General features: G+C 39.4%; 3 protein-coding genes across 3 annotated transcripts; all 3 read right to left on the bottom strand.

Annotated features, from left to right (window-relative positions):
* Nucleotides 1-473: 473 nt before the first annotated feature.
* On the bottom strand, nucleotides 474-11,216 carry dtd1 (D-aminoacyl-tRNA deacylase 1). Its single transcript, XM_088420481.1, has 6 exons — nucleotides 11,052-11,216; nucleotides 10,652-10,742; nucleotides 9,837-10,072; nucleotides 7,663-7,760; nucleotides 3,777-3,948; nucleotides 474-2,961 (listed from the first exon to the last, which is right to left on the bottom strand). The coding sequence occupies exons 1-5, from the start codon at nucleotides 11,092-11,094 to the stop codon at nucleotides 3,793-3,795; spliced, it is 624 nt and encodes a 207-aa protein (XP_088276607.1). The 5' UTR covers nucleotides 11,095-11,216; the 3' UTR covers nucleotides 474-2,961; nucleotides 3,777-3,792.
* A 1,941-nt stretch (nucleotides 11,217-13,157) lies between these two features.
* Nucleotides 13,158-13,965, bottom strand: LOC148420764 (small integral membrane protein 26-like). The gene is made up of 2 exons (XM_088420482.1): nucleotides 13,717-13,965; nucleotides 13,158-13,523 (listed from the first exon to the last, which is right to left on the bottom strand). The coding sequence occupies exons 1-2, from the start codon at nucleotides 13,838-13,840 to the stop codon at nucleotides 13,345-13,347; spliced, it is 303 nt and encodes a 100-aa protein (XP_088276608.1). The 5' UTR covers nucleotides 13,841-13,965; the 3' UTR covers nucleotides 13,158-13,344.
* A 639-nt stretch (nucleotides 13,966-14,604) lies between these two features.
* LOC148420763 (general transcription factor II-I repeat domain-containing protein 2A-like) lies at nucleotides 14,605-15,607 on the bottom strand. Its single transcript, XM_088419135.1, has 2 exons — nucleotides 15,267-15,607; nucleotides 14,605-15,190 (listed from the first exon to the last, which is right to left on the bottom strand). Exons 1-2 carry the CDS (start codon nucleotides 15,605-15,607, stop codon nucleotides 14,605-14,607), a joined length of 927 nt encoding a protein of 308 aa, XP_088275261.1.
* Nucleotides 15,608-23,485: the final 7,878 nt, after the last annotated feature.

The following is a 23,485-nucleotide window of genomic DNA, read 5'->3' as shown; positions in this document are numbered from 1 at the left end:
AAACTAATACCAATTTATCTACAGGGTTGCTTCTTGCTACAGTATATAAGAATAGTACAGTTAAAAATAAAAGGGCAGTGTTTTTCAATAATGGAATAGCAAATCTTCAGTTGTGTTACCTGAAGTGTTGCAAGAGCTGCAGCGGCCTGACTGTCTCAGACCCTGAAGGGCTACAAGCACGGAAGCCTCTCTATATTCTTGTAAAATCAAAATCGATTTTTTAATGCCATTATCAGTGAAGGGCACAATTACAGCTAGAAACTAAAAAGCCAAATTGTAAGCAATTGACCAAACAACATCATGCTTCCGACAGCTGTGGAGCTGCGACCTTCCTGAATTGCACAATTGTTCATTTTCACAATAAATAGGTTACTGATCAATAATGGCTTGTTTTCATTCAATTTTGTCAGCAGATTTAGTCTTTATTAGTCTAAACAAACTCTCAAAAAAGAAAAAAAAAATTACGTACACTGTGTATGTAAAACAATGGAAGAATAGGTCACTGTGCTGTCACAAAGTAGCCAAGACCATCATTTTCAATGAAAAAAAAATAGAAAAAAATACAACTTCTAAGACTTAATTTTGTAATCGAAATCAAATGAACATCTGCAGTCGTCAGCAACTCATGGATGGTAGCATCAAAGAATGCTGTATGCTCTTAACAGTGGCAAATCTGACCATATAATGTCATGACCCCGTGCAAAGTGAGTCTAATGGCATTTAGTGTGTATTGTCCAATTGGAGCACTGAGTACCACATGCGGCATTGGTCTTATAGAATATAGTTTGCGATTGAACAAAAAACATTCCTCAATTAGTTTTTAAATAACAAAAGTTGTATTACATTACTCGTCTTGCCTGAGGTGGTGCACCCCGGCGGATATGTTTCACTTCCATATTGATTGTGAGTTGCTTGTGATTCCTTGACAGTCTGTATCAAAAGCAAAACTTTATTCTGGAAAATACTTCATCATACATTTAGGGTGTATTGTCCATTTGGAGTTCTGAGTACCACATGCGACACAATTACAATTTTTGGACTGGATTGTATTCTGCTTTTAGGCAGGAACTAATTGTTACTACGGATGATGATGTCAGTGCAAGCCTTTGAGTAGCTCAACGTGTTCTAGATGACGAGCACATTACTGTACAGTACAGTGTCCAACTAGCATGCAAAATCACATTGGTGCTTCAGAGACCCAGAGGAAATTTGTGTCACTTACTTACGTGGTAACGGCACATAGTATTTGCCTTTGGGACTTTTTTCTATTTTTTTTTCAAGATAATCTTCAATTACTTTATCTCTGGTTTCCCTGAGTTAGTGGCACGTGGCTTTCTTTTATTAAGCGTTTAATGGGTCAGGCCTCAAATGTAAAATGGGGCTCATTTGATTTAGCTGAATTTTGTGTGTCTGACAATTTCTGATTGATTCATGAAGAAAACTAATTCAGGCAAAAATAAGAATTTCAGAAAGCCTTACATTTATTCATGATGAGATTTTACACCAGTGGAAAATCATGGTAATCATGTTCACCAATTCAAGAACTTGAAATTGTACTACAGGCTGTTCACAAAATGTCAAGATTTTATGGTGATATTTGAAGAAATTCAAATATATTGATGGAGGTGAAGGCCAAACATCCCATATTGTGAATTTGTTTTCAGTCGTATTCCCCTTAATTATATGGAAATACACTTAATAATCTGCGAATGACGATGATCTTTTACCAAAATGGTGCACTGTCATTGTCAACTTCATGTTGGAAAGCAAATTTGTCAACAAGAACCTGCCAAATTGATGTGCCGCACACTCCAGAAATGCTGCCGAAAGTGAGCACAGCTAGATGATAGCATTGATTCAAGTAATTCAGTGTGTTTGTAATAGGGCTGCAGCTATCGATATCCTTCAGAAAATTTTAATCAATTATTTTGAAGGAAAATAAAAACTTTTCTTTTGTTCAATGAGAAACTATCATAAACACATAATACCAAATAACAAAATACCACCTAATTATAAATGACCAACTTTCATAAAGTTTGGGTGATCAACATTTGTTGACTTACACTGTTGTTGAAGCACACTACTTTCCTCCTCTGAATCTCTCCCCATAAATATTGGGTCTATAAGGTGAATTTTCTGGCTGAAAAAGCATATTTGAGTCAGCATGGTTTGTTCAAATGTGATCAGTGGAAACGGCAGCAGTGTGCAAAGTCTTTTACATCAATGACACCAGCCTATATGGAGCACTTTAGCGCTGCTAGCTAGCAGCTAACTTATGCAGCTATAATGGAGCTTGAGCGACTGGTAAACACTGGCAACAGGTGCCATATGACAATGTCAGAGTAATTAAGTCGTTTGTTAACAGCATGAATTTTTGATTGAAACTGATTTGGGAAAAATTCACAATGGTTGCTGCCATTAGCATGGCATTTATTTTTGGGTGTGCACTGTTAAGCGGGTATTCGGAGCAAGAAAAGATGCCTCAAGGACTTTTTTTTTTTTATTGAGGTATGCAAATTACTCATTTCAGTCCTAGCATGTAATTCTGTTCTATATCTCATGAAACTGTATGAAATCATACTTCTGTAGCTTCTAAGTGTAAAAGAATTCAGTTAAATATGTTTCAATTCAGGGAGCGCTTTGTGGACATCTTGAAATATGCTACAAAACAATGCGGAAACAAAGTTAAATACAGAATTAAATTGACCATAGAGTAGTCTGTCACACATTAATTCCCACCAAACAAGGTGTCATTAAAAGCCAAGGAATCTGTGGCCAGATTAGCGAATGAAGGTTTTGCACAAAGTTGTCTGGGTTTTGTCAGTCTGTTTAAGGAAGACAGTGACAGAAGATTGACTTTCATCGTTGGAAAGGAAGGGAGCGCTGCTACTTCCAACATCAATTGATCGGTTTTGGACTTGAGAATCAAGTCCTTCCTGAGGAAACTGACATGCTTGTTATCTGCAAGAGAGAACACAAAACAATAAAAATGGGAAACTGATGTATATTATGTTATATGTTATATTATAATATGTTATGTTTCTGTTGTACTTTCGTGAAGTGTCGCCGAATTGCCCCTTTGTTGTCAACAACGAAGCTGTTTGGCTCATTTTTTTCGGCGGACTTTGATGCATTATGAAAAGGAAAAGACGGCGTGACTTGTCTGGTCAAGATAAAAATGCGAGAGCAGTGGCACGCATGGATGTCAGCAGGTTGGGAGGGAAACACTGTGAAGGGCAAATTTCTGGAAACCTTCATTTCAAACAAATTGGATGGAATCCGAAGATGACTAGCCATGGAAGTGTAACGGGGATGACTGAACAAATGATGACGAAGAAGAGCACGTCGATACATTGAAGTGGGAGGAGCTATTTGGCGTGTCAGATATTGATGTTGACTTTTAGACTAATTAATATTGTGTCCATGGATCAAAAAAATTAAAGGATCGAAACCTGAAATCATTTTGTTATTGCGACATCATTTTCAATATTTGCATGTACGCGCATGTGTAGATTGCCTCGCTGTGTGGTCTGGCACCCCCAATAACCACTTTAGGATGTTACTCGATACTCGATGTAGAAATGCCTAAAAGTAGAGAAATGTTGTCATTTTAACAACACACACCATGTGTTTCAATTGGAAAGCCATGATCTATGTAAACACTTTAGTCAGAGGTCGACTTATAATCGCGTTTTTAAAAACTTGTAACAGAAAAATTCAAATCTTTGTCACTTACAAATAATGTATACACTAATACGTTTAGGGTGTTTTCCTACCTCATAGTCAAGAGATCTAGGGCTCTCTTTCTGAAGACACGTCACCCTCTGCTCCACTGCTTGCATTAGCATCCTGTCTGGAACGTAGGGCACTCTTTTCCCTACTTGACTCTGAGGGTCCCTTGGAGCGTGCCTTTTCTTTCCTTTGCTGCTGCTTCTCCTGCTTTGACAACTGCAGAGAAAATAACGTGAAATAAATTCCTTCGTTCATTCATCCTAAGGGCTTTCTCCACTCTTTTGCAAAGCCTGCCATCAAACTGAGCAAAATCATTCAAATGATTTGCAAGCATTTTTTTACGTTTCCTCAGTCCCGCAGTCAAAATGTTTAATAGTATTAAATAGTAGTTGTTATATATATTTGTTATATATATTTATAAAGGGTCAAGGGTTTGACGATATGCAACAGAATCCATCCAAGAAGCACTCCCCAATACAAACAGAAAAAAATATTAAGAGCAACAGAATTTTGTGGAAGAGTCAAGTCTTGCAAACCCGGCAAAAATTGCAATGTCAGTCAGACTGTTTGCAGGCACACATCAATAGACAAAATCAATGTGTGAGTAACCATCAACATACAGTAATTGCACTGTTGAAAACCCATTTATTTCTTTGCATTTTCTTTTGTTTTGTTTCTTTAATATTTATGCAGTATCTCACAAAACAGAGCCTTTATTTTTTTCCAGGGGACGTGAAATTTGGGGGATTCGAAGCATCAATCGTCCACGTTTTTGTTATGACTTATCAACACAAACGTGAGATACAAGGTACTGTGTGGCAATAGGCTTTTAAATTTTTGAATGCGCAACTGCAATCACAGTCACAGTGCTTTTTCATCCATCCATCCATCCATCTACCAGGGGCACTATCCCCACAAGGGTTGCACGAGTTAAACAAATAATTAAAAAAAAATCTAAATAATTTGGTTGAACAATTGAAAAGCGGTGTGAGATTTTTATTGGCTAAATTTAAGGTGATTAGATTTAGTCATTATTTATTTTTTTCTTTGTTCTACTTTCATAATTTCTGTCTTCATTAATAGAGGGGTATCAACAATTTTGTCAATGTTGGAGCAAAGCTGATATCTACAATAATGGCAAATTGGATAAGCACATAGGCCAACTGTTTATCTATCTCTGATGATGTAGCCGTTAACCTTTAAAGAGACTCAGTGCAAAAATATTCTTTACAATGTGTTCTAATGTGCTAATTTCTGTGTGTTTTTGCATATTTATCAATTGCAAAGGTTTCATGTCATCAAACCAAGTTCAATGTCACAGAGAGAAAAACCCAAGGAAGTGTAATATATAGTTTCTTTTTTTTTTTTTAATTTCGCAGGGAAGGGGACAAAATACAAACCTATACAAGGCTATGTGAAAAAATGTACCCGCTTTTATAAATCACTAACCATAACAGTCGAATCTTTTTGACAAAGTAAAAGAGACTATAAAATCCAGAGAATAAACGCATCACGTCACGATCCCTAAACACCCCAGAAGAAATGAGAAAAAAAGTGATTGAAATGTATCCGTTTTGAAAAAATTACAAAGCCATTTCCAAGGCTGTGATGCTCCAGCGAAACACTGTCAGAGCCAATTATCAACAAATGGAGATAACTGGGAAGAGTGGCAAACCTTCCCAGGAGTGGTTGACCGACGGAGATAACTCTAAGTGTGCTATGGCAACTCATCTCGGGGGGACTCTAAAGAACTTTGAAAAAAGAGCTGCAGGCCTCGCTGGCCTTAGTTAAGGTCAATGTGCATGACACAGGCTAAAAATGGCAGCAATGGGAGGGCTCCCAGGCCATAAGCACCGCTGTCACAAAACAACATATAGCATAGGCTCCTCATAAAATTGACTAAAATGTAACTTGATGATACTCAAGACGTTTGGAGGAACATTTTGTGGATGGATGAGTCAAAAATTGCAATTTTTGGATGATCACTGTTTAGAGACAGGATTTTATATCCCAGGTGACACAAGACCATTACCCTCTTTATTGAGTGTGATCATGTGATGTTCATTAGGCAAGCAGTGATTAGAAATCCTGATCAGCTGAGATTACATTTTCAGTCAACGGCAATGGCTGAATGGCCGCCTCCTGAGATGCATTTACAAAAAATAGTTAAGTAAAAATGAAAGAGTGGATTTTGCTTCTTATTGCATATTCCACGCAATGTTAATCAGAATATTTAGATTAGTGGCGCTGCATGGAACAAATTGCAAAGAAAATCTGTGAGTTTACTTCCCGTTTAAAACGTGTATAATTAAGTAACTACAGTGGGTTTTTTCTAAAAAAATAGAAAATTATACACTTCTATTTTCCTCCCATCATTACATTACACGTTGTTTAAAACATGTTTTATGAGGCTACAATGGATTAATTGTATTCATAACCATTTCAATGGGGAAAATTACGATCAACTTGTATCTCACCGCAACACTGTATACTGAATAAAAACATAATGTCCATGTTTTAGTTTTTTTTTCTCCATTTGAATGTCTTTTGTTTTATCTTGATTCTAAATGAGTCGGTAAAAATTGTAATAGTCCATTTGCAGATAGAGCTTGTAGATGTTTATAAACCGTAGGCAAAAGTTATCTTTGAGAGTCCTTCTGAGCTATTCTTGGTTGTCGAAAGATCACAATAATGGAGTGCATTGTTGTGACAGAAAGCATTGTTGTGACTGTGCACAGCTCTGCCACTCTGCAGTTTGCACACATACAAGAAAGCTGTGCCTTTTGCTTTCCTCAAAGCTCAAACCGATAAGGGTAAAAGAAAGTATGCCATGTGCGAAATAAAAAAGAAGACTGGCAAAACTGCATTGCACAAAATATTACATTATTTAAAGGTTAAGGTATTTTAGTTTTAAAATGTTATTTGTGTTTAAATGCATGACAACATGAGCATGAAACCAATTGTGTTGCGATGATATGGTACCACCCAGAGCAAGCCCTCATCAATGTGGTACCTTAGACAAGGTTTAGACAAGTTCCTATTCGCCTCTATCCACAAGCCATCAACGATTTACATAAGTGGTTCAACCTAAAAATATGTGGTTATGTGCATTTCTTTGTGCTTTGATGAGACAAAAATGCTAATTTAGATGATTTAGATTCAAGGAATTTATTTTGAGCCTAAGCAGTTTGAAGGAGTTTGAAATAGTCCATTTATTGTAAATAGTTAGTAACAAATTCAGGTTTGATAGTGTTAGGTACAGTAATTCTTTCCGGAAGTAGTCGTATTATTTGTGTTCATCCACCTTCAGCTATCACTGACTGTTTCATTCAAATTTGCACCGTGGTTTTGTTAAGAATGATGACCGTGTATATATATTGCAGTTTTCAGACAATAAATCTCAGGGTTTTATTTAAATAGTGTGTCCGGTACAGCGACTTGTCTTGTTTTTTTGTTTCTTCTTCATGATGCGTATTTTTTTAAAAACATATTTTCACTTTATGTTTTACGTATGCATACAGCCATTCTAAAAGATGAAGGTACATAATTAACATGTGCATCAAAATTTTCAGTAGAAAAAAAAAAATATTTGTAACATTGGGTGATATAAACAGCTAATAGTGACTTCAGTTCTTGCAATTGCAAGTAATCTCCGTTGCTGGTCTGTTCGGAGGTCCGTAATCCAATGGTATTTGTGACAATGGACTTTTTTCACACGACTGCTAATTTCACACCACTGCTACAATTGTTGCTGTGTATTGAGGCGGGAACGCTTTCTCTTATTAGCATGACTACTATAATGAGGGGGTAGGCAAAAAAACGTGCATTCATCACCCCCTAGTGGTTTAAATGAAGTATGAACAAGAGATATCTGCAATTGAGCGTTAAGACCTATAAAACATTAAATATGGATCTTTAAACATTCAGTACCTGTCGGGGGTCCGAAGAAACAGGAGGGGACGTCAGTTCAATGGTAACAGGACCATCATTTTGAATGTGTAAATTCATGAAGGCTCCAAACTTCCCATCTAAAACACAAGGAAGAGACGCAAGTTTGTACGGACAAGGAGCATTAAAAGAATGAAATGCTATTTCTAAGCATTTTCAAATGGACATTAAAAATTCTCCACTGAGATCTCTCCTTTATGCTCGCTGTTATAAGATGGTTCCACAGCAGTGTGGGATACAACAATATAATTACTCAGAGGTGGGTGCTATTTACAGCCCCGTAATAGCACAGGACTGTTATACAGTAATTGAAAAAAAAAAGTAAACATCACTCAACACAGCCAATAGTGCAAATGTGTCAACCTTAACAGCAGGCAGCATTCATGATCTGCAGATGAAATCATCTGATGAAAACAACAAAGTAGCAACACTCTATTCCTGCAGGTGCAAATACTGACTCGCCTTTCAAGTGACCAATTATCAATCATCACACACACAAACACACACCTACACTTATAGACACACACACACACCAAATAAAAGACAAATATAGTTTGATTCTGGATGAAATAACTGTAGATCTATTGCGGTGAACCGAGGCTCACACAATACTTTCAACAAGTGGTGATTGCAGTCCTAAAATTGTGCAAATTTTAGAACATATTATTCAGTGACATTTAATTACACTGCTTTCAGAGAGTTAAATGTTCTGTTAAAATAGTTTTGGACACAGTCGAGACCAACATTTTGGACAACATTTAATGTTTTGTCTTTATTTTCAAAACTACTGTCTTCACAATGCAGATTCTCACTGAAGACATCAAGACTATGACTGAATTTCTGAACACGTTTGATATTTTAGTTTCTTCAAAATAGCCACCCTTTGCTCAAATTAATGCTTTGCATACACTTGGCATAATCTCAATGAACCATAGGCTAAATGTTTTACCACTGAGTCAGAGAGGATAATGGTCCTATCTCCACATGAAGGATTTGGTCTGTGCTTGAAGAATGCTATACAACCATACTTCCTCTCTGATGCTAATTAGAACTCCTCACTCATATCTGGTTAGGCTGAGGTTTCCTATCTGCTCCCTGGTGGTCAGACCCAGTTCAATGTCATTTCTAACACACTTAACTTAACCAAAAATGCTTTACCTGGAAAGAGAACACTGTATTGACCCAAGTTGGGGTCTTTTCATAGCCTGTATTAGGCTAACTAAGCTCTAGGTTCATATTTTGGTTGATTAACAGCAGTTTCGTGCACTGATAGAAGTTAATTTTTCTCCTTTAAAGACAAAGCTCAATTATTTCAACAGTACTGTTTTGAGGAGTTTCTGAAATGCAGCAATGTTTTGGCCCAGTGCCATTTTATTGTATATTTTTTTTCCAGAATACAAAACATCAATAGAACTGAATGCACCAAGTTCTTCCGTGCTTCAACAATATGACAACATGCATCAAAACTGGGAAGAAAAAGGATTTTTTTTTTTTTTTTTTTTTACTTAATGTAAAGGTTTGTAAAAAACTATAAATATGAATCCATGTTTCCTAAGGTGGAATGAAGTAGGATAACTTGTGGTGTGGAACTACTTCTACTAATGCATTATAATGACAAGTATTTCTGATATTTTGGTATCATTAGAATTCATAAAAGCAATATTTTGACATTTTTATAAAGTTTATGCCTGTAATTGAATTAGACTAGTTATCTAATTTTGAGTCAACTAGGAGCATTTATAAATGCCCAGTGGTTAAAAATTTTAAAGCCACATTGTATAGAACAAAACTTGGGCAAACAAGCATCCAAAGCGTGATTTGTATTATGTTGGTTAAAGTTTTCCTCCTTTGCTTTGTGTAACTAAAAGAAACATGACTGCCCCTGACTGAGTGGCGCTCCCCATGTAATATAAATAGTGATTACTAGACCTACAATTACATATAAAAACATATGTTAACTTGACAGAACATATTTATTTACACATTTGTTTACACCTTATTGAAATTTAAAGTGGGTTTTTAAAATTAATAAGTGTCTAAATGTTACACATTTTCCCTTTAGGGCAAATATTGTCTGTTGTCTAATGTCAATCTGCATAGCAATATATTGAATAAGATGGGAACATACCGATTAAATGTATCATTATTTGACCCACCTTTAACCAGCTCGGGCTTGTAGGAACTCCTCATGTTCTCAATGATGCTGGCATAGAAAGGTTGGGCAAATTCTGCGGGCATTGCCGAGTGGAAATCTGGCTTGTTGCCTTTGAGTATGCACTGTAGTGTGAACTGGCTCACACAGAGCACCTCATAGTCCCGATCCATGACACTTTTGCTCCATGCCCGACCATTTTCATCTTCAAAAAGCCGCAGGTTCAGGATCTTGCGTATTCTGCATGCAAGAACATATATGTACAAAAAGCTGTGAAAAATGTGCCATTACAGAACCTGACCTGGTCAAGAAAATGATATACTGTATCATAATCCAAGTTTGAAAGAACGGCACTGGTGTTGTCCATGGAAAATATACTACATGCAAATGTCTTTGTTAGTAGTAGTAGAAAATAAGCGTGTGAAACAAATATGCCCAGACATGTACCTTTTTTTATGAATTGTTTTGCTGTCTTCGTGTTTATTAAAAACGATTTGTGTTGTTGTTATTCTCTTGATACTTCTTGCAATTTTTTTGTTGTAATGTAAGACGTTTGACCAGTGTTATATACAATGTGTCAAATAAGGGATCGCTTATTTTAATCAGCAGCAAAAAGGTCATATGGGGAAAAAATAAGAACTTCATTATGCTATCCGCTCATATGACAACACTCAAGTTGTTTCTTCAACGCTTAATTGCAGTCAGGAAACATTAAATTGTTCACTTGACGTGAAATGATTCTTGGAAATATATTCAAATCAAAGCCAAGTTTATCATTGTGGAAAAAGGCGTTTTACTCGGGGTCGATCGTGCACTTACATGTACTCAGCATCTGTGTTTGTGTCCTCCACAGAAATTCCTAGTAGCACACACAAGCCCCGTCCTATTGAACTGATCTGATCCTCTCCCACTGCAGGAAAAAGGGGAAAGAAGTTCATGAGTGGGTCAAGTGCAGCTCTGAATGCGAACGAGCCAGCGTGTAGGTGTAGCAGCCATTCAGCTCATCTTTCAGCCTCCAAACCGAAACTTTAGTTCCGAAGTGGTGTTAATATGAATTTTAAACGACATTCTGTATAGCACAATATTACAAAGTTGTAACAAAGCTAACCTAGCTACTGTTAGCTTAACGTGCATTCCAGACAACATTGATAAATATATGCCGACACATTCAAAACATTTAAATAGTAGCACAGTCTGCCAAATCAAGGGAACTGTTCACCTGTCACAGACGCCCTGGTAACTCTTTGGATGATAGCTTTCATTGTTTTAGCGACGTTTCTCTGTACATTGACACGGCTAGCGTATGAACACAAACAGCGTGAAATGGAACATTATCCCCCTCTAGTGGATTCTCTTGGAGTTTCACTTTACATTTAATTATTAGCCTAACATTACCGTGCAGTAAGCAACCTTTTTAACCAGACCTTTTAGGGTTGGAGTAGGAAGATTCGTCAAACTCTACACCACTGTACCAAACATTTAGCATTTGCTTAAGTGATTTATTTTTTTTTAATTATTTTTTTTTTACAGAGCCTGAGTCTAGTATATTTTTAACCAAGGTATTTTATTCTAAATTTAAATTAAATTAGTGAAAATTCTTAAGTTATTTTCTTTTAAAAATATATCCTATTTTTATCAGCATAAAACCAATAATTTACCTGTGACCTACGCCCATCAAATATAGTGAGAAAAGCTACTGATTCATAAATGTTAAATTAAGTCCCAATAAGTTCAAATGTCATAACCACACATTGACACGCTGACAGAGGATTTTAAGCACAATGAGTTTGGAGTAAGTTAGTGTCAGGGTTATCTTTAAAACAAGACTAAGACAAGCCCTGCTGCTAAACAGCAAAATAGTAACTCAGACCAAAGAAGATGGACTTTTCTCTGCCGGCAAAGGGAAAAGCTTGGCATACACTCTCACACCTTGCCAGCAGCGTTTTTCGTCGCTCAAGCGTCCCCGCCTGCTTTTTATTCAAGCATTGCACATTACAAGACATAACAAAAAGAGCCAGCCGGACGCCACAAACAGCTGGGCCAAGATCCCAGCTCACACTTTCCTGCGTCAACAGCTTTATCTAAGGACTGAGGCGAGATGAACTAGGACTGCATAGATGGATAGCAATGCACACTATTCTAGACATGAAATAAGCACATAATGATAACAACCTAATATATGATTCCCTTCACAGTTACCTGACTTGTGCAATTGTGATTAAAACATAGAAATGACTAGATAGGTAGGTATTTCCAATCAATATCACCTAAAAGTGACCCTATAAAACTATACTGTTGGGTGCACCTAACATTTGTCCTGGTGCAAGCAAAAACAAAGAAAAAAAAGTGGACAATCTATCCATTCATTTTCTGGAGTTACATATCTTCACAAGGGTCACAAACTTGTTGGTGCCTATCCCAGCTGACTTTGGGCACTCGGTGGGGGGCACCCTTAACTCGCTGCCAGCCAATTGCAGGGCACACAGAGACAAACCATTCACACACCCAATCACACTTACGGACAATTTAGTGTGTCCAATGCATGCATGTTTTCGGAGTGTGGGAGGAACCCGGCGTGAGAACTCACGCCAGAACATGCAAACTCCACACAGGAAGGCCAGAGCATGGTGGATTTGAACTCTGGTCCTTGAACTGTGAGGCAGGCGTGCTAACCACTGCTGCCTGTGGATCATCTAAATAACATTTATTATGACTAGAAATTAAATTTCAGAAAAATGGAATGCAAAGTTCAGGGAGTATGTGAGATTTTAACAGGGTTTCTTTAATTATCAGCAAATCTAATTGAATAAGTTTTCATTTTTTAAAAACATTTTTCCTTAAAAAAAAAAAAGAGCAATTCATTGGAAAATGAAGCAACTTCTTGCAAATGTTTTTATCGTGACTCCTTTGTAAAACATTATATGCCTTTGTTTCATTATGATTTATATGGATGTACATTGACATTTAATGTCACATGCTGTAATTTGAAAAGAAAAACAGCATTAAAATTATTATCTGGTGGATACAGAAACTATTAAAGAGACGTTCCACTAAATTTGTCAATAAATACTTTGATGAGTCATTTTTCATGTGCAATTAACACCTTTAAAAACACATTTTTGCCACTTGCTGTCGACTGAAAATGACAGCACCTGTGCTGGAGGCTCATTTCATTCATTTCAGCAACAGCAACACACCGATGGTTTGTTCATTATGTACAACAGGAAAACCTGCTTCTTTTATTGATGCCAAGAGCACTGTATGTACTATATATAGTTACTTTGCTACAAGTATGCTGGCGAACATTAAAGGTATGAACAAAATATTCCTTGGTAGGTCTGTTTTATTAGCAGATGACATGACAACCCCAAAACATACAAAATTGCGCCCTTGGTGTTGTGCAGGGCATTACCACGGTTTATTTGATTTCATCACATCCTCACACAAATGTCTTTGTTTACAATCCATCTCAGGTGTGTCCTCAATACAACTTCACAGTGCCCATTTTCATTTTAACTGTCTCCAGATCCAGGACCACCGGTAAATGACTGAAATAAATTGTAAATCCTTGTCGTGTACGGTACAAAGTCTTTCTTGTAAATGAGGATAGTTTTGTTGTGAGAGGTCTGGTAGACAACTTCATTTGGATTCTTCGGCACTTCTATTTCCTCTCTCTCATTTGGATCCGAGTCTGACAAGGCAAAAGTAGAGAATTTTACCAAGGAGAAAAAAAAAAAAAACGGACCAAAAAAACATTAACAGAAAAATGCATGTAATCTGCATAGCCCAAGAATCCTTTTAAGGGCGCTCCTTTTCAATTCGTTGTCATTTTCATTTGCACATAAACGATAAAACGTGTCTGCAGTAAAAGCTGAATCACATACCTGTGTCGTTTTTTAAACGACCCGTGTAATGGAGATATGCCATTGACCCAAACAACGTCCACACACCAAAGAAGTAAACCGTAGAAGCAGTTCTGTTCAACTTTATAAAATCTTTCAATGTCATTACTGCGCTCGAAACGATTGCGTTGCAGAAAGAAAGGTGGTCGGCTAACTTGACCTAAAGCGAAAAGGGAGCAGCCATGACAGTAAAACCGGTGTTACAGTTCAACTGGCTCCCGATTCTACATTTGGGTCGATTGTTGATGTATTTTCTGTTTCCAGACTGCAGATTCGTCACAAGCTACGTGGAAAATTATCAACTGTATAACTGTCCTGTTCATCAATAAACACACGAAACAACGCGTAATTATCTGCATGTAAACAAAATAAAAATGTAAAACGAATAAAAACATATCTTACGAGCGGGATTTGAACCTGCGCGGACGAATAAATAAATGTCGCAAACTCTTTGGGGTTAACCGCTAGACCAGACACCAAACACCTAACACCAAAATAGCCATTTGAACCGGGTTTCCACAAAACAAAACAAAGAAAAAAAAAAACACTGAGAGCCGCAAACACATTTTGACATCTAAAATGGGGAAAAAAAACACATTTATTAGAAAGTAAAAATAAACGAAAACTTGTTAGTGCTTTGACGGGCTAAAAAAGTGTTGCTTAAGAAATCCACAAAGTGCAAAAGAAAAAATTAAATATATTTTTTAATGAACACATTTTGAACATTCTGAACATTCTTGAACAGAGTCCAGATTGTAGATTCCTACACCAATTTTACAGCAAACTCGAGCACGGTGCACTGTACTGTGTCACTAAACAATGAAAAATAAATATTTGTAAAATGTCTGCATAAATATTTATTTTACCTCGTTATTTTACCTCTGCGCTCAGCGTCTGCAAATCCGGGCTGTACGAAGTCACTTTCATTTTTACGCAGGACTGTAAGCTGTTATCTGCGAGGCGTGTACGGTGTTTGTTTTTAATGTAGTTCATGGTGGAGAATAGCTGCTCACATGCATATGTGGATCCGAAGATCAACAGGACTCCAAAGGCATATTTCTTCATGTTCATGTAGGTGTCGGGAATGGCATTCCAGGTTTCAAACACAAGCCTGTCCGGTCTTGGAAGGTTCTCAATATCACTCCATTTGTGATTCTGAGCAAGAGTGGCCTTCTGACGAGCAACATCTTCTAGATCGCCTGTCAAGCAATTGAATTTGGATACCCACATGTCTTTGTCAGCTATGTCAGCCAACTCCAGCTCAGGTTGACTTACACCTGGAAATGCAGTCACATTTAGCAGGGATGGATCGATGTTTAGGGGAGTGACGGGGAAGGACAGTGTTGTTTTTTCCTCTCTGAACTCACGGAATCGTTTTTCAAATGACGCTTGCATTGTGGTGATTACAGACTGCAAACACTCTGAATTGATCAGCTTGTGATCTTGTTTGAACTCCCTTAAAGAGGGGAAGTGAGAGTGTGCCTCTCTGCAAATATCTGGATAAAACTGTCAGTTTGCACTCAAACGCCAACATCTCCTCCAGCATGTTCAGCGCTGTGGCTCCTCTCCCCTGAAGAGTCGTGTTCAGCGTGTTCAGGTGTGCTGTCATGTCCACCATGAAGTGCAGCTTTTCCATCCACTCTGGCGGTTCCAGCTCAGGAAAGGAGAGTCCTTTGCTTCTCAGGAAAGTTTTCAGCTCTTCCAGACATATAGCAAAGCATTTCAGCATCTCTCCTCTGGACAGCCACCGGACTCTGTTGTGCAGCAGCAGATCAGAGTACGTGCTCTCCACCTCATCCAATAATGCACGGAATTGGCGGTGATTTGAACCATTTGCCAATATTTTATTGACAATTTGAATGACAACATTCATGACCTCTGTGCATTCTGGAGGGAATGTTTGCGCGCACAATGCCTCTTGGTGCAGGATGCAGTGAAAAGTCAGAAGCTTTCTACAGTGATTTCTGCAGCAGAGCCGCAAAGCCCCTGTGTGCTCCAGTCATGCTTGGTGCCCCATCGGTAGCGACTGACACTAGGTGGGTTGTTTTTATTTATTTGGTTCGTAAACACTCAAAAACAGCCTCACAGACATCCTCCCCTCGTGTCTGGCATCTTAGTGGTATCAGCTCAACCATTTCTTCCTGCAGCCCAGTGGAGTTCACATATCGGCAGAACAGCGCTATTTGTTCAATATCATTCATGTCTTTTGACACATCACAGGTGATTGAGTACGCTGCAGCTGAATTGATGTCTTTAATTTGTTGTTTTGTGATATTTTCTGCCATTTTTATGGTTCTGTCTTTGACGGTCTTCGCAGGGAGAGGCATCTCTCTGATTTTCTGCACAATTTCAGACTTGTTTTTAAAGTTCGCAAATAGGTGTTCTGAAATCTTAAGGAATGACTCTTTCATACTGTATATTCTCCGTCTGTGAACGGTTTCCCATGCCTGACTATTTCCATAGCGGCCACAAAACTTGCATGTGTAGATGAATTTGAAGACTTTGTCCACCTCTTGAATTGATTTTTGGTCAGATCAGCCTTCCGCGCCACTTCCTTAACAGCCTTTTTTCTCTCTTCTCCCTCAGGATATTTTTCAGCAAAGGCTGCGTGTGTATTGTTGAAATGTCTTGCGACATTTGACCGTTTATTGTTGGCCAGTTTTTCACCACAAATTAGGCATATTGGTAGGCCACTCTCGTTAGAGGTGAAAGCAGATGAATCTGTCCAAGCATCAATGAACGATCTTTTTTCCGCTGATATTTTTCTTTTCTTAGATTTCTCCATATCTGTCCTTGTTGGGGTTGAAAGTTGGTATGGCGTTCGGGCGGGAATACCGGCTTTCGCAAGTCTGACGTGTTTTTTGAGCGACAAAAAACAATAAAATATACTTATTTATTAATATTTTATTATTTAAAATTTCAAGATCGCATCAAGATCTTCCAATTTAGAACTGAAACACTAAAAAGATAACTAACACAAATAAAATACACATACTTTTTAAAAGTAATTCATTTTCCCAAGCCTCTCGGAGCCGCAGTTGAAGGATGAAAGAGCCGCAGGTTGCCGACCCCTGATCTAGACAAACAAATATTCAAACATTCAAAAATGGCCTTGGTCACTGTTCCACAGGAAGCAGAAGAGTGTGTGAAACTCTTCATCCAAATGGCAAACAGGTACTGCGACAAAGATCACAGACACACCTGTGAGATGAACCGCAGCTACCAGGACTATCGTGTGCGACCGGCCAAACACCGCTGCGGCATAGAGAAAACCTTGGGAAGCTCGTCCGACACCGGCAAGGCGTGATCTGTGTAAGCTCGTAACCATCAGATCAAGTGTGATCTGATGGTTACGAGCTTTCAAGTAGATTTCCATCATAAGTTCACAAATCCCCGATTTGCTTTGATTGTCGATTCGGACAACGATTTCACACTTTCCTGTGTCAACAGCTTTATCTAAGGACTGGGGCGAGATGAACTAGGACTGCATAGATGGATAGTAATGCACACTATTCTAGACAAGAAATAAGCACATAATGATAACAACCTAAGATATGATTCCCTTCACAAACACCCCACCACAAACACACACACACACACACACACACACACACACACACACACACACACACACACACACACACACACACACACACACTTGGGTAGCATATTAAATGTGTAAGATCATTTGAGCCACTATTTCATGCAATTTATTGAGAGGACTTTTCAAAGGTGAATGAATGTCATAGGAGACATTAACCACTATGTCCAGTAAAGTCCCCCGTTTTCAGATTCAGGCACAAACCTAAGTCACTTCACAATATGTTACTTTTGTATAAGGGTTTAAATAGTTACAGGTGAGGTTCATGGTTGGAGACGGGGCTATAGCCATTGCTTGCAAAACCTAAATCACTTCACAATCTGTTAGTTTTGTATAAGGGTTTAAGTAGATACAGGTGAGGTTCATGATTGGAGACAGGGCTATAGCCATTGCTTGCACCTCTGCAGGGGACTGATTTCTTATATAAGGGTCAAACAAATCCTTTCACATTGAGGTGGTTTTTGGCGAGCAACAGAGCGAGAAACATAACACACGGACAATCGAACACACAGACATGGACACACGGCTTACGTTGGCAGCTACACGGACACTGGCAGAGATAAATTCAGAGCTTGTTAGTCAAATGAAGAACTTTTTAATTCACAAAAGTCTACCTGCTGATTGCACCAAGGTGCAAAGAGCAATCATCAAAAGAAAAGCTGAAAGTTTTCTCATGATGAGTAGGTAATTTACTAAGCAATTATAACCTATCATCATAAAATAAAACCACAAAAATGTCTAGATGATTATAATTCTGTCTAAACAATTCCACTTTTCCATTTAGATGGACAGTTGCATTACATATGCAGATGCCGCATGGGTCAGACACAAGGGGCCAAGGTGGTTGAAACACCTATTGAGGCCAGCTATGTCCTTAATTACTTTCATGGAAGTGCCCATGGGGGATACTGTGGAGTAGAAAAAACACATTCTGCTATCATTCAGCGCTTCCATTGGCCTGGAATGCAGAGAGACATTCGTTAATGGGTATGTTGTTTTTTGTGTGTTATTTTTACATGTAGGTTATACATTACACGTTTCTGAAGAGATTACTTAGTCGACTAATATATTACCTTCAGATTTCAGAATGTCCTGAATGCTAGGGCAAACAGAATCGGCTTGAAGAAAAGAAGGCATACATCCCTATAAAAGGTGTGTTGAAAAAAACATTTGCAAAGAACAATGGAATTAAGTAATAGCCTCACACGCTTGCCGTATTGCAGGTCAACGAACCTTTTGAATTGGTGGGAATGGACCTTATTGGGAAACTCAAACCTACCAAAACTATAATTGTGTGAAGGTGAAACTTTCACACTTATGTTTTTCTTCACCTTTATTATTATTTTTTTTTTATTCTGCCCGTTTTTTAGGTTCGGATGGCAACATGCCCGACTGAGGCACCCGTGTTCAAGATTGACGACAACTGTGCCGATGAAGCACACGGTGAGCGTGGTGAGGGAATGGCTCCCGTGCAATATATGGTAATGTATGTGTTGGCTTCTCACAGCCAAGCGCATTGGAGATATGGCAAATGGAAAAACAGCCAGTGTGTGACCAACTCTGTTATTTTTCTGGCACTCCTGCAGGAGTTAGATCACCTATTCTCAAACAAAGCCATGAACTATATGTGAGTATTATAACTACGTTGCAAGCAGAAGGGTGCTTTGTTCACCGTTTCCTGACAATTGATGAACTTTCAGGCATTGTAAGCGGGTTTGTAAAGCACATGTTGATAAAGGATCTTCCTTCATGTGGTATGTTAATGCACTTCACCAAGGAAAGAGGTTATCTAAATCTTCGAGATAGACTTCAGTGCTTGACTTCAGGTGTAAACTTTGCTCTTTTGATTATGCAATCACTGTGCATAGCTGTTTTTTGAAATCGTGATGCCAGATTTGGGTTTTTTGATCCTCACAGCAGAGGACGTGACGGACTACCTGTTCAAAACGGCACAGCCGTTGGATTGCTTTGTACATGCTTGAATGACCTGATAGATACATTGATTAGGTCTTTTACAATGTCTAACGCCAATTGTGATTCTCAGTATGAGATGATACCCCTTAGCTTTGCATCTGTAGATGTTACTGCTGATGACCATGAGATTGTGCCATGTGCAGAGCGTCCTCCATTGACGTTGCAGTTTGAATGCGTCGACACAAGCCGAGCGGTTGTTGAGACCACGACAAGTTCACGTTCAAAAGAATCTGTGCCACATGTCGCAACACGCCGTAATGATCTGACGGATAACACTGATGGGTTGATTTTCCCAACGTCTAAACCTCTGCCAGACTTGTCAAAAATGAGTAAAGCAAGAAGAAAATTTAAAAGACAGATGCAGGCACAAGTAAAGATGGTCTTTGACTCCGGAGACAAACAAAAAAAAGCAACTGAAGCGAATACGCAAAAACATAAAATGTAAAGATTACTGTCAGAACGTAGACTTAAGATAAAGGAAAAGGTGCTATATAACTACTTGTTACAGACAAGACATAGGTTTTCGTTTGAAACAAAGGTCTTATGTTATAAATCGTTACTTGGTTGATGAGGGCTTTAAGAGGAAAACCCTTTCCCGTTTCTCACATCTCTATAAGACAGATGATAGCTTTAAGTTGAGACAGCGCTCCTACATGACAAAGCGATATCAGAATGATTTTGTTTTTCAGGATAAAAAGCGCTTTTACGTGAAACAAAGATATCGAGTTGATCCAGAGTTTCAAGCTCGGCAGCGCTTTTACGTCAAACAAAATTATCGGGATGAACTTGAGTTTCGAGACCGTCAGCACTCTTACATTACAAAAAAGTATCGGGATGACCTTGAGTTTTGAGCTAAACAGCACTTTTACATTAAGCAAAGGTATCGGGATGACATCGGATTTAAAGCCCGACAGTGCTCCTACATCACAAACCGTTACCAAAATGATCCTGTATTCAGATCCAAATAACAAAATCATGAGACGGGCGATGAAAACAACGTACGATTCATTAAGAACTAATGTGTTGCACAATTAAAATTTTGAAAAAATACAAAGTGATAAAGCAACTATCAAATGACAGAGTCAATTGTGAAATCACCAAAGCTTGTCGAGCTCTTCAAAAGGCAAATTACATTTGGACCCACTTTTGCCTGCACTGTTTGTCACCGAGCATTATTTGCTAACCAAGTGCACATTTGTCAGTATCGCTTTTTTGAGTAAAACAAACATGTTGCTGAAAGCTGCCTCACAGGAAAATTTGTTCATATTTGTCATCGTGAATGTGATCCGTCGTGCACAGTACCAGAGGAAAAAAACCGAGAGTGGATTTGTCACACTTGCTTCGCACATCTCAAAAGTGGCAAAATGCCAGCACTAGCAGTCGCTAACAATCTCCAACTGGCAGATATTCCGAATGAACTTTGTGGGTTGAACATATTGGAGAGGCATCTCATATCAAAATACGTAGTTTTCACCTAAATTATTCCCCTTCCAAAAGGGCAGCAACGAGCCATTTGTGGAAATGTTGTGTGTATTCCATCGAAAGTACAAGACACAGTCAACGTCTTGCCACGACCCAGGAGAGAATCCCAAGTTTTGCGAGTGAAACTGAAGCGACGGCTTTGCTACAAAGGTCATCATGTATTTCAAACTGTCACTTGGCCTAACCTAATACGTGCTCTGATTAAACTGAAGCAGGTTCATCCACAGTACAGCGACAATCATTCGCGACGACCCTGACCTTTGTGACCCGACGCGCACCAATGATGAAAGTAGCTCTTCTGAAGACGGAATGAATGAGTGACTTTGATGAGGAAGATCTGGTCCAAATAAACAGATGAGAGTGATGTTCTCCGCGAAATAAACAATGACAAAGACAGTGGTGAGTGTGACGAACCGCAGCAACATGCCCAAAATGTGCAAGAAGGAAATGAACCCAGTGGTGGCATAATATTTGAATCATGTCTCCAACCTAACGATGTATCGGAGGAAATTATGAGTTTCACTGAGGGAATTTACTCCGTTGCTCCCGCAGAAAGAAATAGCCTGGTAAGCTTTTTCAAGACTCCCAAACTTGAGGCCATGGCTTTTCCGGTCCAGTTCCCGACCGGGGAAAACACTCTCGATGAAGAGAGGGAGATTAAACTCACACCGAGCAAGTATTTCAAAACCCGACTGTCTTGCGTGGATGAACATTTTGCCAGAGACCCTTACTACTTGTTCTTTGCTCAGTTTGTGACTGAAATCCACCAGGCCACATCAAGCATAAGAATACAACTACGTAAAGATAAACCTTTTACAAGGGACGGTCGACGGATAAACAATGCTATGTTGCAGGATAAACGGGAAGTTGAAAAACTGATACACAGCAAAGACGCCGTCCGCTTCATGGTGCCGTTAAGGGGAACCCCGGCCTATTGGGGGAAATGTCTTAAGGACCTTTTTGCCATGATTCGGCAGCTAGGCACACCCACGTTCTTCTGCACATTCTCGGCTGCCGAAATGAGTTGGGAAGAAGTCATCACCACCATCAAAGCGCAACAAGGTGAACGGGTGATTTTAGCCGACCTCGACTGGGCCGCAAAGTGTGAAATTCTCCGCAGCAATCCGGGGACAACGATGCACAAACGTGTAGAAGCTCTGTTAAGAGACCTGCTCCTTTCTCCGGCGCAACCTATCGGAAGAGTGGTCGATTACTTTTACAGATTGGAGTTTCAGCACAGAGCAAGTCTGCACATCCATTGCCTCATTTGGGTTTAAGGCACCCCCGTTTTTGAGCAGGCCTCAAACCAAGAAATCTGCGATTTCATATTGCGCTACATTTCCTCCGAGCTGCCAAATCCAGAAAAGGAACCCGAACTCCATTGGAAAGTGTCAAGAGGTTCAGATGCACAGTAAGTCTCATTCAAAGACATGCGTCAAAGTGCCCGGCGCGCAGTGCCGTTTTGATTTCCCCAAGCTGCCGTGCGAGAGAACCATGATCATGAGACGTGAAGAGTGCGATGGAGAAAATCCAGAGAAGGAGAAGATGTCGGTGCCAAACCCAAGCTTGTCGATTTGCAAAATTTGCTGAACGAACCGGAAACGGCCTCTCTGACGTTGCCGCAGCTACTGGCTAAGTGCCAGCTCACCGGTGACGAGTACATGGAAAGTTTGTACTTGATTGCCGCAAAGACCTCTGTCGTGCTCAAGCGAGAGCCCAAAGACTGCTGGGTGAACAACTACAATCGACATCTGCTTCTTGCTTGGGACACGAATATGGACATTCAGTACATTCTGAACGCTTGTTCCTGCCTTACCTATATCTGCAGCTACATCAGCAAAGCTGAACATGGCCTGAGCCAGTACCTGAAATCGGTGATCGAGAACTCCCGCTGCGAAAATGTCAACGGGAGCAACGAAATGAAACAAATCATGCAAGCGTATTCCAAGAAAAGAGAGGTGAGCGCGCAAGAGTGTGTCGCGCGCGTATGCGGCCTACACATGAAGCAAGCGTCCCGCAGTGTGGTTTTAGTACAAACCGGCGATAACACACTGAAAATGAGTTATCCCCTCTCATACCTCGAGGCTGTGGATGACCAGCTTGCCGGAAAAGTATAAATGCAGACCTCAAACGGAGGAATTCGAAGCAATGTGCTTGGCTGATTTTGCCGCGACCTGCAGAATCGTGTACGGCAAACAAGCGAAAGGCACAAATGTTTTCCCCCTGCTGAACGACATGAGGTATGTCCAAAAAAGAACAGGTAAACACACCGTCATCAAATACTGTAAATTCTCACAGGAAAAAAATCCAGAGGAATTTTACAGCACGTTGCTCAAGCTCTACCTGCCCTATTATGCAGACTGCCACTTAAAGTCCAGACACTATCCTACATACAAGTTGTTTCACGACCATGGCTTTGTACAGTTGCCGGCCGCTGAGCATCCAGAGGCCATTGTGCAAATTGTCGACCGGAACAGAGAAGTATGAGAAGCACAGCAAAGATGTTGACAACGCCATCCAAGAGGTGGAGGAAGGGCGGCATCATCTTGAACGAGTGGTGTCAGCTAGCGCCGGAAAGCGAACTGCAAAGACTCGAGTGCATCAAGGAACTCGCCGCAAGAGATGATCCCGGCGACGCCAAGGAAAACGTACCAGACTACAACGTCAGGTCCAAGGTACCGGAAATGTCCATCA

The sequence above is a fragment of the Hippichthys cyanospilos genome, chromosome 7 (assembly GCF_059441005.1).
Source record: "Hippichthys cyanospilos isolate Australia breed blue-spotted pipefish chromosome 7, RoL_Hcya_1.0, whole genome shotgun sequence".
NCBI classification, from domain to species: Eukaryota; Metazoa; Chordata; class Actinopteri; order Syngnathiformes; family Syngnathidae; genus Hippichthys; species Hippichthys cyanospilos.
This window is presented reverse-complemented; position numbering and strand designations above follow the sequence as displayed.